We start from the raw sequence: 15,091 nt of genomic DNA on the forward strand, positions 1-15,091 counted from the left end.
ATAGATCATAAATTTATATATGTAATTTAATACTTAGATTCTTTTGAAGAATTGCGAAAGGTTTCGTTACCTTTGCAATTAATTTAATGCATAATATACACGTATATAGTATATTATAATATCATCATACAAAATATATAGAAAATTGTAATTTAAGTTTAATAATTTGTTTAAATCTCATAGCAAATAAGGATAAATTTGTAAGTGAAGAGTACCAAATCTCTTGTATCTATATTATAAACACGCTTTCCTAAATTCTCAAATATTAAGTCTGTATATTTTTACTGTATTTCTTTTAGTTAATAACGAAAAAAAAACAAAAAATGACAAACCTCGAATTGTTTTTGCTTATGTGTGTTAAATATTGTACACATAAATACTTGTATTATGGACAATGTTGTTAGAAACATGTTGATGTTTGATTTTTCCTGTAATATTAGTCTCAAAAATTTTCTTACTTTATACGCAGGCATTTCTCAACACGGATTTACAATAAAACAATATTAAGTTAACAATACAATCATCTCTCTTTTATTTCTTTTTGTATTTTTTGTTCGTGATATTTTTTTATTTTTTATAATAAACTCATAAAAATTAAAACATTACTTCCTGACACTTACGGTGGCAGATTTCTATCAATTTCTACATGTCACATATAAAAAAGAAGTCGCATGTATGAAGAGAAGAGAAAGAACGAAAAAAGAAAGTAATTAAAATACTTGGTTTTTAATTTCCTTTTCTTTGTGAACGTCTTTGTGTTACGTCAGTTGTTGCGTGATCCAAGGAAAGAAACGGGATACGTCGACATATACACCAGGTACGCCGCTATCCGCGCAACCGATACCCCATGCTACCAGACCAACAGCTTGGTACGCTCCACCGTTTACTGAACACACTAGTGCCGATCCTCCGTCGCCCTTTAACAAAAATTAATACAATTACAATGCGCCATATCGAAAATAATGCTAAATCAATTTAAACAACATTTTATGTTTCAAATTATAAGAATGTTTATTTTTAACGCGCAACAAAACAAATTTATATTCTCTTACGGTGCACGCGTCTTTGCCCGCTTCTCCGCCGGCGCACATAAAACTACTGTCCAGATTGAAGAAACCGGAGAGTCTCGTCTTGCGAAGTGCCGTTTGGCAATCCGCTAGACTCACCACAGATACGTCCACCTGTTTCAGAATATTTTGATACTGTCCAGTTGCAAACGCATCTTTTCCCCAACCGGCCACCTCACATCTGCGCAATATTAGAAATGTTACAATATTTAGTTAGATCAAGAAAGTGTCACACAAACGTTTGAACACTATGTTGTTTTATACTTTGTTCCAGCTGCGATCGCGCTTGACGGTACGCACACCGTGTTGACGTTGTTGTTAGTTGCGATCGGAGCGGCCGAACTTAGTTTAAGCACCGCTATATCATTTGCGAGATAAACCGGCTTGTTGAAGTCAGGGTGCACAGTAATTCTTGAGACAGCAATGTCTACATGTCCCTCGGTGGTGGATTGAAGATCCCAGGCGCCCAGTCTCGCTTTGATTGCGGTTCTGCAACAACCAATCCGATAAGCGCAAAGAGCGAGAGAATAAAATTTATACATTCCATCCCCCAGAATATTTTAGCGACAATTACATAAAAAAACATTTATAATTTGCAAGTCTCCTTTCAAGACAACGTTCGTTGCGCAAAATGTGACGACACTTACACATTATATACTTTATGAGCAACAGTAAGAACGTGCGTCGGAGTGATGAGCACTCCACCTCCGATGTAACCGTTGTTGGAAGTCAAAAGAGCCACTTGCCAAGGATACGCGCCATAAGCTGCTTGACCCACCGGGTGCGGAGAGGGTGCGATTTTTCGAACGCCGCAGGAAGCGTCGTTTATGCCGCCACCTGTGTTGCAACACAACACGTATCCGCTTGGGCACGAAAGCGTTCCCTGAAAAAGCACGGAATGGGTCTCTGTTAGCACAACAATTATATTTCGATTTGTTGCAACAAATTTTGCTACCGATGTAAGTGTAATATCTTGCGAGAAGGTATCTAAGAATCTTTTTTTTTTGTGTTTGTCGTATTAATAAAAAAAATCAATTTACTTGATTCACAATTCTGACGTCGATGCCGCCAGTACCCGATGGACAGGTGCCTCCGGGATAACACTGACATTGTCCGGCCGCTCTGGTGGCTGCAAACAATTTTTATCGAATAATTTAAATTAGAAAATTTAAACGCACACTCTTTTTCAAATCATCTTTCTCGTCCTACGCGGAAGTCCTTTGAATTAAAAAGATGAGATACAATTAAACAATCTGTGTACTGTGTTTCAAGTATCGTTAAAAAATTACTTGTTATTTTAATCAGTTGAGAAGTAAAATTGTTTCACATCACAAAAATCAAATTTTTTCTCATAATATGTACTTAGCGTGTTTTAACGTACTTGCTGCCATGGTGGTGTCAAATGTGACTTGGGCAAAAACGAGCGCATGCTGCAGCAGCTGGCACGATGAGAGCGCGAACAACAAAACGTTCATTTCAGATCGATTGCAAGAGAACAGAGCGAGCGAGTTTCTAAGCGTTCGCGTAAACTACGAAACCAATATGCAAAATAAACGCGGAAAAACCGGCTTACACACTTATATATATGTATATCCATCATACGCATAAACGTATTCAACGCTCTGCGACGCGGTCAATCGTTTCCGTTTGTCGTATAACTTTTGAGAGAGAAGCATATTAGCTCGCGCACATCCTACCGGATGAAATATAATGCATGACCTTTCACGCGGTGGTTCTTGTCTACGGCATATCGAGTTATCATGTGCAAAATATCTGGCACAGCGTAAAAGAAAAAAAAAGATCGGAACAAATTGCTTCCGATTATAATTACGTACGTATATATTGTACGTACGTACGTGCATGTGTGTAATAAATCCGCACGTGCGCAACGGTAATCGCGCAACCCGGTTGGTATTCCCGGATCGTAAATAGCGTTTCGCCGAGAACGACGAGCAAGGCCACCGTCTCGCATATGACAAATGAGCGATGAAGGTCAATAATCAGAACTCACCGATGCGAGCAGGTCGTGAATCACGCGTCGATGATTTCATTCGTATATTCCGCATACTTTTTTTTTTCACAACAATGTTGCAAAAACCATTGTTTTAGAACTTGGCGCTAAATTGCCTCTTGATTTTCTGACGCAAACGCGCACAAGAAATAACAAAAAAGATTTCCAAGGCTGTTGCGTTCGAAACGTTGTTAAAAAAAGATCATTAAAAATATAGGAAGGGACGCGCGTTAGCGGTATCTTTTTTTTTGTTTGCGATCTTAATAGTTCTTTTTTTTTCGTCAGTTCGAGCGCGGGTTGAGACACGCGGTGACTCAACCCGCGCAAAAACATGTTCTCCCATTTCTTCGTCAGAAGTTTATATATAATTTACGCGTAACAATAAATTTAAAAACAAAGCATTTTTCGTGTCCTTTTTGGTAATATATATATATATATTTTTTTTTCCTATATAAAACCTTGTTGAAATAAAATATTCCACATAATAACAAACATCCTTCGCGGCCTTATCCCTCATCAATATCATAAAATACAAAAATATCAGGATCTACGTGATGTTATCCAAGGAATGATTAATATATATCTCACAGCATTTTTTAATATACACACACACACGCACACGCACGTGTGTATTCGCAAGTTTAACTTTTACGCACTGGTGTCGTAAGCTTGGTGTTCGCACGTTAACGCGACCACATATAAAAATACGTATTCTGCATGTACGGCAAGCTCTTTTTAACGGCGTTCGTCAGTGCCTTGCCGAGAGGCACGGAGGCAGATATTGTATCGAGCAGAGCATTGATTTTGGTGCGACTGTACTTATCGTAAAACGGTGATCTTAGGATGTACAACAACAAACTTAATCGTCGCCTCACAAGTTCTTCCTCATCTTCCTTACTGAATATCGTTTGTAGCGCACAGCGAGCGAAGATGTTCAAACTGCGAACAACAACATAATTAATAAATTACGATTTTTGTTGTTATGTAATAACAAAAATTGTAATTTATTAATTACGCGTGGTATAATTTTTTTTTTGTTTACTTACCTAACTACGTCAACAATGAATGACAATGTCCACGGATACCAATGTTTCTCATCAGTCATGTACATGCTTCCGAGATGAAGCAACGGTTTTATCACATAAAGATTCTGTATAAAATAAATCACATCTTTTTAGAAATTTGTTTTCACTCCGTTGTGAGACAGTTGTATTATTAATAAAATTACATTAAACACACAAGATGGAACACGAAGTGATTTCTTTACCTCAGCCAGCATGAGATTTCTGTCAAAGTTTTGATTCTTAGCTGATTTCTCATTTTTATTTATATCAGGCGACAGAGCTTTCCACGTTCGCACCTGTGGAGGAGCCGAATGCTTCACACTTCTTACAACAATGCCGGATCTTTTCAGAACGAAACCTTCCTTCAAATTTCCTTCTTCATTCTCAATGTCCTTGTTGAACTTTTCTCTATTAAGGGGCGGTGTCGCGGGACTTTTGATCACACGTTCTTTGTAAAAGTGGAGTAACAATAGTTTCAATATGGTTCTGTAAAGCAAAATACACACATATACATATATATAAATATCATTTGTTGGAAGACTCGAAATATTGCACAGACACATTTGTGTTGCAAAAAAAAAAGAACGCGTACAACAGAACTCACTTGAACAATTGTACAACTACAATTATCAACCACTTTCCGACCGTGCCCCACAACTTCTCGGCCGATACTTCGAGCAACGTCTCGGTGTATTCCACCACAGTAAGCCAGATCTTAATCTTCGATTCGAACTGCGGTATCTTCGGTTGCTTGCACCTGCAGCTGTACATGAGCAAGTCATTGCACAACACAATCAAATTTGGCATAGAGTAAATCAATTCAACAGCCAAACTCGAATTGCCGAAGTGTCCTGCGAAAAGAATAAAAATTGTGCGTACACAGTTTGTCGTTTTTTTTTGTTTTTTTTTTTTTTTTACACATCTGACGATAATCTGGCGATGAAAAAATTCAAGATTGTTTGTTGTTCTAACCAAAACCGAAGTAGGATAAACATTTGACGGTTGACTCGATGTCCGACAGCAATTGCGGATTTGCCACAATCCACTTCTTGTAAGACGTCAAGAGATTGTTCAACAAGGAGTTCGCACTCGCGTTCGTATTCGCGTTCATCGTATTAGCGTGATTTTTTTTTTTTTTGATTTTTTTTAATTACCCGAGTTCCTTGCGGTACGTGTTTACACACACCCAAGTTTAAGAACGTACGCGAAAGGGGTTGCAAGAGAGAGGATATGGCGCAATCTGATTGGGGCAATCCGAGTCACGCTACAGACGCTTCGGGAGGATCGTTCTGTTCTTGTCGCTCGTAAAAAAAAAAAAAACAAACGAAGACGAGCCGACGCGCTTCGAAGCGTTCGGCGCGCAACTTGGATCCTCCGTTCCCGCTTGTGTGTCAATACATACAATAATCATCACTGTACATACATATGCATGTCCTATACATATGTATGACGCGCGCTACACGCGTCACACATGCGCGCGCGCGACTACAGAGAACTGGCCTGCTTGCCTTGTGTGTGTGTGTGTGGAGAACAGAGCAAAGAGGGTGAGGAATCAGATGTACGTTGCGGAGTTGATTTCCAAAGAAACGATCGGATTCTTCGGCATTGCCAGTCCTCGCGACGTTGTAGGGACGAGGCCGATGCGAGATTCTCCAAGATCCTGCGAACGTTGAAGACACACGTGGGGAAGAAAATTGTGCGGCCGAAACAACAATCGAAGAGAGCAAGGTGGTGCTTTTATATTCGGGACCGGCTTTGTGACCAACCGACCGACCGACCGACCGACCGACCGTCATCTCGATCGATTCATATTCTTTGTAATCCAACCAACTTCATCATGGAAGCGTTGATACCTGTGATAAACAAACTCCAGGACGTGTTCAATACCGTTGGCGCAACCGTTTTACAACTCCCGCAGATCGTCGTACTGGGCACGCAGGTTAGTCTCGAATCTGAAACCTTTTTGGTTTTACGTAAAGTTGTTGGCGGTAAAAACCAAAGATCTGTCCACCTTTCGTTCGAATTGTAATTTATTACTTTCTTCTCGCGAAGAAAGATGACACGGTCTGTCTGTAACTGAGACTTTGAGCGGGAGAAAGAGAGAAAGGAAAACAAAATAGAGCGAGGAAGAGCAGAGAGTGTAATTGTAAGAAACGGATTGTCTCCTCGGTCTCATTGTTCGAATATATAGTTTGAATGTTGTAATTACGTGAACAATGAAACAACGATTCTCTTTGTCTCTGGTTACGGCGTGATCAAACACAAATGTTTGCGAATTTAAATTCTGTTGCAATCGCAAATATAGTTGCAAGAGAGATAGTCTTATCTTTTGTAATATATATATATATATATATGTAAATCAAAAAAAGATTTCTATTTTATTTTATTGCGCACAAAAATTATTAACAAAAGAGTGATGTCAATTAAATGAGATTAAAATTAGATGTAAAATTGTCACTTGGCAGTCATTAGTAATTGTTATTATTTTTTAGTAACATATAAATACAACTTATTGTATTTAAAAACTGAACATATAAATACAACTTATTGTATTTAAAAACTGAACATATTCTGATAACATATGTTTCTCATTGTTTCAGAGCTCCGGGAAATCGTCTGTAATAGAAAGTTTAGTCGGTCGCTCTTTTTTACCAAGAGGGACTGGTATTGTCACAAGACGTCCGTTGATATTGCAACTTATATACACACCCAAGGAAGATCGAGAGCACAGAAGCGCGGAAAATGGCACTTTGGATCTCGAGGAGTGGGGAATGTTTCTGCACACGAAGAACAAGATCTTCAAGAATTTCAATGACATTCGGGCAGAGATCGAGGCCGAAACCGACAGGATGGCGGGAGCGAACAAGGGAATATGTCCCGAACCTATTAATCTCAAAATATATTCCACGACCGTTGTTAATCTGACTCTCATTGACTTGCCTGGTATCACGAAAGTACCAGTAGGTGACCAACCGGAAGACATTGAAAGCCAAATACGCGAACTCGTGTTACAGTACATATGTAGTCCGAATTCTATCATTTTAGCAGTTGTCACTGCCAATACCGATATGGCCACGAGTGAGAGTTTGAAGCTAAGCAAAGAGGTTGATCCGGATGGCGGTCGAACATTGGCTGTTGTTACGAAATTAGATCTCATGGACGCCGGTAAATTTCATTCACATGAACCTTGCTCTTTTGAAGAATGCGATATTGGATATGTTGCAATATTGTTAAACATATGTTTTGATATTTATTTTAGGAACTGACGCTATAGACATTTTATGCGGTAGAGTCATTCCAGTTAAACTGGGTATTATAGGCGTTGTTAATCGGTCTCAGCAAGACATAATGAATAACAAAAGTATTAAGGACGCGCTGAAAGACGAGGCCACGTTCTTACAGCGTAAATATCCAACGTTGGCCAACAGAAACGGGACTCCTTTTCTGGCAAAAACTCTCAATCGTTTACTGATGCAACACATCAGGGATTGTTTGCCGGAATTGAAGGTAATATGTCAACAGTAGACATGTCATGACGCGCTAAAATCTTTAAAATAATTTGTGTAGAAAAACGTTTGTTTTGTTTTTCTTTTGAAAAAACCAGAAACGAGTGGATACGATGATCGCGCAGTATCAAGCTTTGTTGAATTCGTACGGCGAGGACATCGAGGACAAGAGCCAGACCTTGCTGCAAATTATCACGAAGTTTGCGAACAGCTATTGCGCCACGATAGAAGGCACAGCTCGGAACATAGAACTCACACAGCTGTGCGGCGGCGCTCGTATTTGTTACATATTTCACGAGACGTTTAGCAAAACTCTGGAATCGATCAATCCGTTGGGAGGTCTCACCAAATACGACATACAGACCGCTATTCTCAACGCGACCGGTCCTAGGCCAGCTCTCTTCGTGCCGGAAGTCTCGTTCGAGCTGCTGGTCAAACGGCAAATACGAAAATTAGAGGATCCCTCGTTACAGTGTGTGGAACTTGTGCACGAGGAGATGCTAAAAATAATACGACACTGCGGCACCGAGGTGCAAGAGGAGATGATGCGTTTTCCCAAACTGCACGAACGTCTCGTCGATGTTGTTACGCAGCTGCTGCGTAGGCGGCTCCCGGCTACCAATGCGATGGTAAACTAAAACATTTGTTCTATTTCTATTCATGTTTTTTTTTTTTTTTTGTTTTTATACGTCCATATTGATAATGTGCTTTATTGTAAAATAAGGTAGAGAACCTGGTCGCGATAGAGTTGGCGTATATTAACACTAAGCATCCCGATTTTCACAAAGACGCGGCATTCGTGTCGTCTTTGCTAAAGGAAGCTGACGATCACTTGAAGGATAACAAACGATTAGTTTCATCGTCCAATACTATACTTCTTCATGACACAGTAAGTAATAATAATCGTCGCTTCGTGTTGTTCTCTGTGAAATTTATTTTGTCTTCTGTGTGGCAAGTTTTCGTGAGAATGACTCACGTGTAAATAATATTCCTACGTTTACAGTTCATATTTAATATATTTTGCTTAGTGTTGTTTCTTTTTTTCTTGTATGTGACTAATATCAAAATACATTTTTTTCTCGTACTAATATTCCACGACTAATATCAAATTACGTTTGAAAGTTGGTCAATTTTCAAGACGAGATGAACTCTGTTTCCGATCAGAAAGAACAGGGACAGCAAAATCATCGGTTAACTAGCTTGTTGCAACTGCAAAACAGAACGGAATCGAGCAATTCTTTGGACAATTCTCCGATTCACAGACTGCGTGAGAGCAATAGCTCACAACATTCGAGTTTAGATTCTACGAATCCGTCGCCCGAAGTACAAAAAGCGTCGTCTACGCAACAGAAACCGGTTAACTTGCTCCCCGCTGTGCCAATACACACGTTTCTGACATTCAGCGAGCGCGAGAAACGATATTGTGATGTTATCGGTAAGGATAATATTATTGTCTCTTTTGTATAACGTCGTCAACAAAAATATTGACCTCGTGATTTTACTTTCTCTATTAATCACTTTTTATTGTTTCACAGAGAGACTTATAAAATCGTACTTTTATATCGTACGAAAGTCCATTCAGGACAGTGTACCAAAGGCTGTTATGCATTTCCTAGTCAACTACGTAAAAGATAATTTGCAAAGTGAACTCGTCACACATTTGTACAAATCCGATCAGGCTGAGGCTCTGCTGATCGAAAGCGAGCACATCGCTGTTAAGCGCAAAGAAACGGCGGATATGCTTAAGGTAACAAACGATAATTATTTCTGCTTATTTAATTATAAACGATAATTATTTTTGCTGATATTTTTTTGTTTTTTTGGTTTTTACAGGCATTGACTCAAGCTGGTCACATCATTAGCGAAATCAGAGAGACGTATATGTGGTAACGCCTAGAAAGCTCGCGCACGCCATCGGAGTCTAGTTAAATATAGGTATTACATTAATGTGTTTTAACGAATTAAGTGTTGAAGAGAATGTACTTTACCATAATGTGTATGAAGGACCACATTGTACATAACTCTTATCTTTCTCATATACAAGTAAGATATATATACATATATATTTATATGTATATATATATATATGTGTACATGTGTGTGTTGCAATTTGCGAGCGATGGTCCTAAATACATGTATCTCCACTTAACTTTTACGAGCATGAGAAGAAACGATAACACATTGCACACCGTAAAGAGTATGCATTTGCGCAGCCGAAATTGAAGAAGAAAAAAAAAACAAAAAAAAACAAACAAAAATTGGTTCGCGACCGATGCAGTTCGGGCTCGATTTTCTACCGATCGTTTTTTATACATACAGATGTATACACACACGTCGATAAATTGTCGAAACTTTACTTTTTCTTTTTTTTTTTTTTTTTTTTTTTGGATAATCTTTTCCGAAGAATTGTGTAATGTATCGTGTATCACACGAGAGCACGCGCACATTGTTACGGTGCTTGATTAAGTTCAGTTTGATTCTCGCATCACCTCGTGTTATGCTAGTCGTTAATAAGAACGCCATTTTACGAATGAAGAACCATTTTTGGTGAGTCAAGCTCCAAGTAATGAAACGTTTTTCCCTAGAAGATCCAGAAGTAAACGTTGTTGTTAACGGATTGTATTGTATTTTTCACAGAATCGAACAATAAAAAGAAAAAAAAATTTAAATAATCGTTCAATTGACGCTCGTAGTTGAGGGGATTTTTATTGCACGGAAGTGGAGCCGAGAGAATTGTAGCACTGGACGATGCACTGTCCCGTCTTGACGCTCTCGATGTTCGGCTCGGCCAGGTGTTTGTTAACGAATTGCGCGTGCTCGAACAGCAAAGGCATCGCGTCTCGGTAATTACCCTGATACATCTTAGCGATGGCGTTCACTCTCATCCGAATCGATTTGTGAAGCTGTTTCGCGATTTTTCTCACGTCGTTGACTTTCCCGCATCTCGCGCACGTCTGGCTCGTCACCTGGGCGTCACCTGTCGCGCTCGAGGAATCCATCGGTTCCGAACACGATCTGCACTTGTAAAGTGCGATCGTTTCGGACGGCGGAAATTTCCAGTTTTGCGTGCAAGCGTCGCATCCGCACACAAATCGATATTTCTTCCACAACAACTCACGTCTGACCAATCTGCTCTCGCTGAGAAAGTTGGGCCCGTAACAGTCGAGCATCTCGCATCCTTTGCCGATGAATCGCGTGGCTCTGACCACGACCACACCTGCGAAAGAAGAGTCGCTATTGTTCGAAACGTTAAACATATATACATTCGAAATGAAAACGCCAATTCTCTCTCAGGAAATTCGTTCGGGAAGTTGAATTCGATTCGAACACAGGCCACTCACCGTTCGGATAAGAATGACGAACCACATTCGGATAGCAGCTGTGATTCACCAGACTGACCGTGGTGTAGATCGCACCGCCGACGTTTCTCGGCTCCCAGACGTGCGTTTTCTCGTCGTAAACACTCTCGACAATTTCGTACGCGTTGCAGTTGATCGCCTGCAGATGATGCAACATGGCCACGGCTATCGAGACGAACGTTTCCTTCGTGCAGATAACGTCCAGTTTTTTCAGAACGTGAGTCAGACACTTCGCGAGGAAAATCGCTTCGATCGTTAGGACGAGATTCGCGCTGGGTTCCATATCGGCGCAGTGGGTCTCCAGTTGGAAGACGGTCCGATAATCGTGAGGACGATACGGCTTCTTCGATCCCAGTTCCGCGCATTCCTCGTCTACGTCTTCGTCCTTATTCGTCGCGTTGCCGTTAGCGTGATATCGCAGGAAGTCGGGATTCAAGACGCACTTTGTTTCCGCGCTGCCTCGCAACGCTTGCGCGACTGTCGTGCGGTAAGCCAGCAACAGACGAGATGTTTGACACTCGTTGCTCAAGAAATCCTCGAGAAAGTAATCAAATATCAAACACTCGTACCGATGATACGTTTCCCACGCCTCTCTGCGGCACGTTTCCGTGCAAAAGGACACCTGGAGAAACAGAATTCGTAAAGGAAGGAAAATTTTGCGTTTCGCAACGTGAGGGTTCGATTGTGTGCAAATACAAAGTGTGTAGCACACAGAAAAAATGACAAATAAATATGTACAATATGTGCAAATTAATTATATACAATATTTATACAAAAAGCTAACAAGCAGAGAGAGAGAGAGAGATAAGAGAATGATGTTACGGCGGATGCATGCCGCGAAAATATAATCATGCGCTCTACTAACTGTTTGGCAATTACGGCACGGGATTTTAACGCTGTCTTCTAATTTAAGTGTGGCATGGCAATGCAAACAATTTCTGCCGAGAGCCGGTGCGTCCGTGCTAAAGGAAAACGGTCGGTCGACAATGAGTACAGCCCCAGGTCTGATGTCTCTTGTAGCCACGAGATGCCGACCTCTGATCTTGTCGCACCGCAGCTCGACGCTATCCGAACAGCACGCGAGATAAGTATGGGGTTTGCCGTCGACGGTGGGCGTCGCGACGGTGCGTTTCCCCAGCGGCGACAACGCGCTACCGGAAGAAGAAACAAGAGAGGAAGAGAAGGAGGAGGAAGAAGACGACGTCCTGCCACGGTTATTGTGCTTTTTCGAGGACGATGGTTCGAATTTTCTCGAACACTCCCGTTCTAGCTGAAGACATTCCTTTTTACGCTGTACGTAGTACCTGACGCTCTCCGCGGAGTCGTCGTAGAAACTCGCAGGAAGCGCCAGCATGCACTCGCAGTCTCGCAGGCAGCTCGCGTAAGCACGCAGATTATAGGAACGCCTAGCGCGTTCGCAGATCGCGTCTAGAAACACTCTACCGTCGGCATTGGCCGCATACAGTGCTTTCGTCAGAATGTTACACGTTCGCGTCTCGTTGTTCGCGTGCTCATCGTCCGGCTGCGCCGTTGCCCGAAGCGACACCCCGTACAATTCCGCGGCCTGCGCCTCGTTCTTACCCCGATAAGAATCGTTCGTTATCAGACCCGTCACGTGGGGCACGTCGACGAACATCTCGATCATTCCTCGTCTGTCGCCCGAGGCGGACAGATTTGCGAATCGAGTGGTGAACGGCTCTTGCGAGACGACGTCGCGCACAACATGGCGAAACTTGTCGAGCGAGATCTTTCTGTAATTTAGCACAAAAAAAATATATTAAATTTATTAAAATGAAGTGCGTTTTTGTTTTTAGAAATATCACACACACAGAGTACAGATCAAACAAACACACTATTGAATTTAGATGTGGGATGACTGGCACGAGAGATTTTGGAAATTCGCGCGGAAAACTGCGTTTTGTAATTTGCCAAAGAATTGCGCAAAATTAAAATTTACCATAGACATATAAAGTCTATGAAATTTACATATTGCATATGTAAATATTATTTGTTACATGTGTTATACAGAGTGTCGGGAATACGTGATTTAAATCACGGTCACGAGTTGCAGGACACCCTGTATATACTACATTATACACGCAATTAACGTAGAGAATTATTTTCGTTAAGATCACGGCTTTTCTCATTTTTCTATGAAAATTGAGAAGAAACATTTAACGGAGTCGCGGTACCCACACAGAACAAAAAAACTCCATTAGACAACAGCTCCATGCGATATCTGATACCTTGATAGGAAAACATTTGTGAAATTATGTGACAAAATCTTACTGGCATGAAAATTGCGATTTGCAATTATGTAAATATTGAGAAATAGATGTGTAAAAAAATATTGATCTTTTGTAAAATATTTGTAACACTGTTTGCAAAATTAAATTTCCAAAAACTATTTCGACAAAACAATAACGACATGGCGAATCGTCTTAGCAGTATGTCTGCAAAATTAAATTAAAACAAAAAAAAAATTGTTGAATAATTGAGAAAAAAATGTCAGCTATGTAATGTTTAAAACGTGTAGAAATATAATTGCATATGAAGAAATCAAATTAAATTCATGTACATACTTATGGAAATGCATAATAAGAATCTTTTTCTAATTTTTGAACAAATATTATTTACAAAATTTTAATTTGATAAAAAAAATTTGACAAATTATTATTTTGACAAAACTGTTGCGTTATGGCGAATCATTTTGGTGCAATTGTTGCAAAATCGTCGTCATTCATGATGCCATTTGTGTGTGCAATATTTTTACAATTTTCTTATTGGAGTAGATGTTAAATGGAGTTTTTGTTTTGTGTGTAAATTTATATTATTTATTTATATTGCGGTAAAGAATTCACACGAATCTCTTATCTCATTTTTTCTGCGAAACATACACGTGCGGTGAAGATCACGCAAATCTATTTACTTCCAGATTACACGTTCTAATTTATTTGTCAATGCAATCTGAAAGTATAAAAGGTATTCATTCATGTCTGCTGTAAAAACCATATAATTGTTGGTTCGTTTGTTACAAGTCGCAAGATAACGTAAATGTTGTGTCATCAACGGACATTTCGCAAAATGAGATCGCGTTGATTCGCAAAAAAGTCGCTCGTCAATTTCTCCCGTCGAGAATTTTATACGCACGTTTAGATTACGTATGCGACTCACTCCGGTCTGACCCTAATTTACCACAGACGAGACGACAGCAAGCAATATTCATTTCCATTTCTCTAAATTTAACGCCGTAAAATTATAATCGCAGACCGAAATAGATACGAGCGATGACTCTCGCTCTCTCCGGTCACATACATAGAAGCCGATATTCCGGTCGCGAGACAGAAGGAATTTCTCGTCCCCGAGAAATTTTCGTCCGAGCTCGTGCGCATTTTCCGATGAGACACGCGCGAGGTCTGAGAAGCTGTGATAACTCATTACAAATTAATTTATATATCGATAAGTAGAGAAAGAGAGAGAGAGAGAGAGAGAAAGAGGCTTACCCTTGTTTCATCAGAGACATTCCGTAATTAGACAAATTAGAGAGAGATCGGTCTATTTAATATAGCATTTAGCATACGAGACCTGTTTTCTTGTCGCGTGAAATGGAGACGCGAATCGTGAGAGACGGAAATCTAAAATTAGGCTGCAGGTTCTGTCTATGTTTGTCCCCTCTTAGGAAATTTGCAACAATACGGCTTGTGTTCGAGAATCGAATCGTTGATTCTTTTCCGCGTAAATCAGCGCAACTCAGCTTGAAAAGAATTTTGTTAAAAAATTCGTTGCTCTAATATTGATCGCAAAATCAAGATAATCGCTATGATTTTCGAGAAATTTAACGGAAATTAATTAACTGACGCAAAGTAACGATGATTGCCAAAGTGCGATATTTTTTTCAAAGCAGAAATAATTTCCAAATAAATTTCCAAATGACGATTATTTACGTCGGTTTAGATTTTGTCGCGTCATCTGTCATTAACGGTTTGAAATATATATATATATATATATTTTAATAAGCGAGTATATTTTCGAATTGTGTGTAAACCAAAGTGCGCGGATTATTGTTTAAATTAACGCGCCCTTT

The 15,091-nt window shown here is 40.0% G+C and overlaps 4 protein-coding genes across 8 annotated transcripts; 1 reads left to right on the plus strand and 3 right to left on the minus strand.

The window, feature by feature from the left end:
* Positions 1 to 6: 6 nt before the first annotated feature.
* LOC109852551 (trypsin I-P1) lies at positions 7 to 3,443 on the minus strand. Its single transcript, XM_020423800.1, has 6 exons — positions 2,449 to 3,443; positions 2,108 to 2,196; positions 1,715 to 1,950; positions 1,332 to 1,556; positions 1,053 to 1,248; positions 7 to 917 (listed from the first exon to the last, which is right to left on the minus strand). Exons 1-6 carry the CDS (start codon positions 2,540 to 2,542, stop codon positions 759 to 761), a joined length of 999 nt encoding a protein of 332 aa, XP_020279389.1. The 5' UTR covers positions 2,543 to 3,443; the 3' UTR covers positions 7 to 758.
* Positions 3,444 to 3,488: 45 nt separating this feature from the next.
* On the minus strand, positions 3,489 to 5,424 carry LOC109852549 (peroxisomal membrane protein PEX16). The gene is made up of 5 exons (XM_020423799.1): positions 5,115 to 5,424; positions 4,747 to 4,993; positions 4,346 to 4,628; positions 4,125 to 4,228; positions 3,489 to 4,017 (listed from the first exon to the last, which is right to left on the minus strand). Exons 1-5 carry the CDS (start codon positions 5,251 to 5,253, stop codon positions 3,762 to 3,764), a joined length of 1,029 nt encoding a protein of 342 aa, XP_020279388.1. The 5' UTR covers positions 5,254 to 5,424; the 3' UTR covers positions 3,489 to 3,761.
* Positions 5,425 to 5,545: 121 nt separating this feature from the next.
* On the plus strand, positions 5,546 to 12,004 carry LOC109852547 (dynamin-1-like protein). 4 transcript variants are annotated; one of them, XM_020423794.1, is made up of 9 exons: positions 5,546 to 6,081; positions 6,743 to 7,307; positions 7,402 to 7,649; positions 7,747 to 8,277; positions 8,373 to 8,537; positions 8,771 to 9,083; positions 9,184 to 9,395; positions 9,482 to 9,583; positions 11,921 to 12,004. In XM_020423794.1, exons 1-8 carry the CDS (start codon positions 5,614 to 5,616, stop codon positions 9,536 to 9,538), a joined length of 2,559 nt encoding a protein of 852 aa, XP_020279383.1. In that variant the 5' UTR covers positions 5,546 to 5,613; the 3' UTR covers positions 9,539 to 9,583; positions 11,921 to 12,004. The 4 variants fall into 4 exon arrangements, with proteins under 4 accessions (XP_020279383.1, XP_020279384.1, XP_020279382.1 ...); XM_020423795.1 differs by lacking the exon at positions 11,921 to 12,004 and adding an exon at positions 10,286 to 10,301; XM_020423793.1 differs by lacking the exon at positions 11,921 to 12,004 and having other exon boundaries at positions 9,482 to 10,311.
* Positions 10,012 to 14,711, minus strand: LOC109852548 (SET and MYND domain-containing protein 4-like). Of its 2 annotated transcripts, none has more exons than XM_020423798.1 (4): positions 14,593 to 14,711; positions 11,873 to 12,758; positions 10,990 to 11,629; positions 10,012 to 10,865 (listed from the first exon to the last, which is right to left on the minus strand). In XM_020423798.1, the coding sequence occupies exons 2-4, from the start codon at positions 12,650 to 12,652 to the stop codon at positions 10,354 to 10,356; spliced, it is 1,932 nt and encodes a 643-aa protein (XP_020279387.1). In that variant the 5' UTR covers positions 12,653 to 12,758; positions 14,593 to 14,711; the 3' UTR covers positions 10,012 to 10,353. The 2 variants fall into 2 exon arrangements, with proteins under 2 accessions (XP_020279387.1, XP_020279386.1); XM_020423797.1 differs by having other exon boundaries at positions 14,511 to 14,711.
* Positions 14,712 to 15,091: the final 380 nt, after the last annotated feature.

The sequence above is a fragment of the Pseudomyrmex gracilis genome, unplaced genomic scaffold, assembly GCF_002006095.1.
Source record: "Pseudomyrmex gracilis isolate BER0280 unplaced genomic scaffold, ASM200609v1 scaffold_31, whole genome shotgun sequence".
NCBI lineage: Eukaryota > Metazoa > Arthropoda > Insecta > Hymenoptera > Formicidae > Pseudomyrmex > Pseudomyrmex gracilis.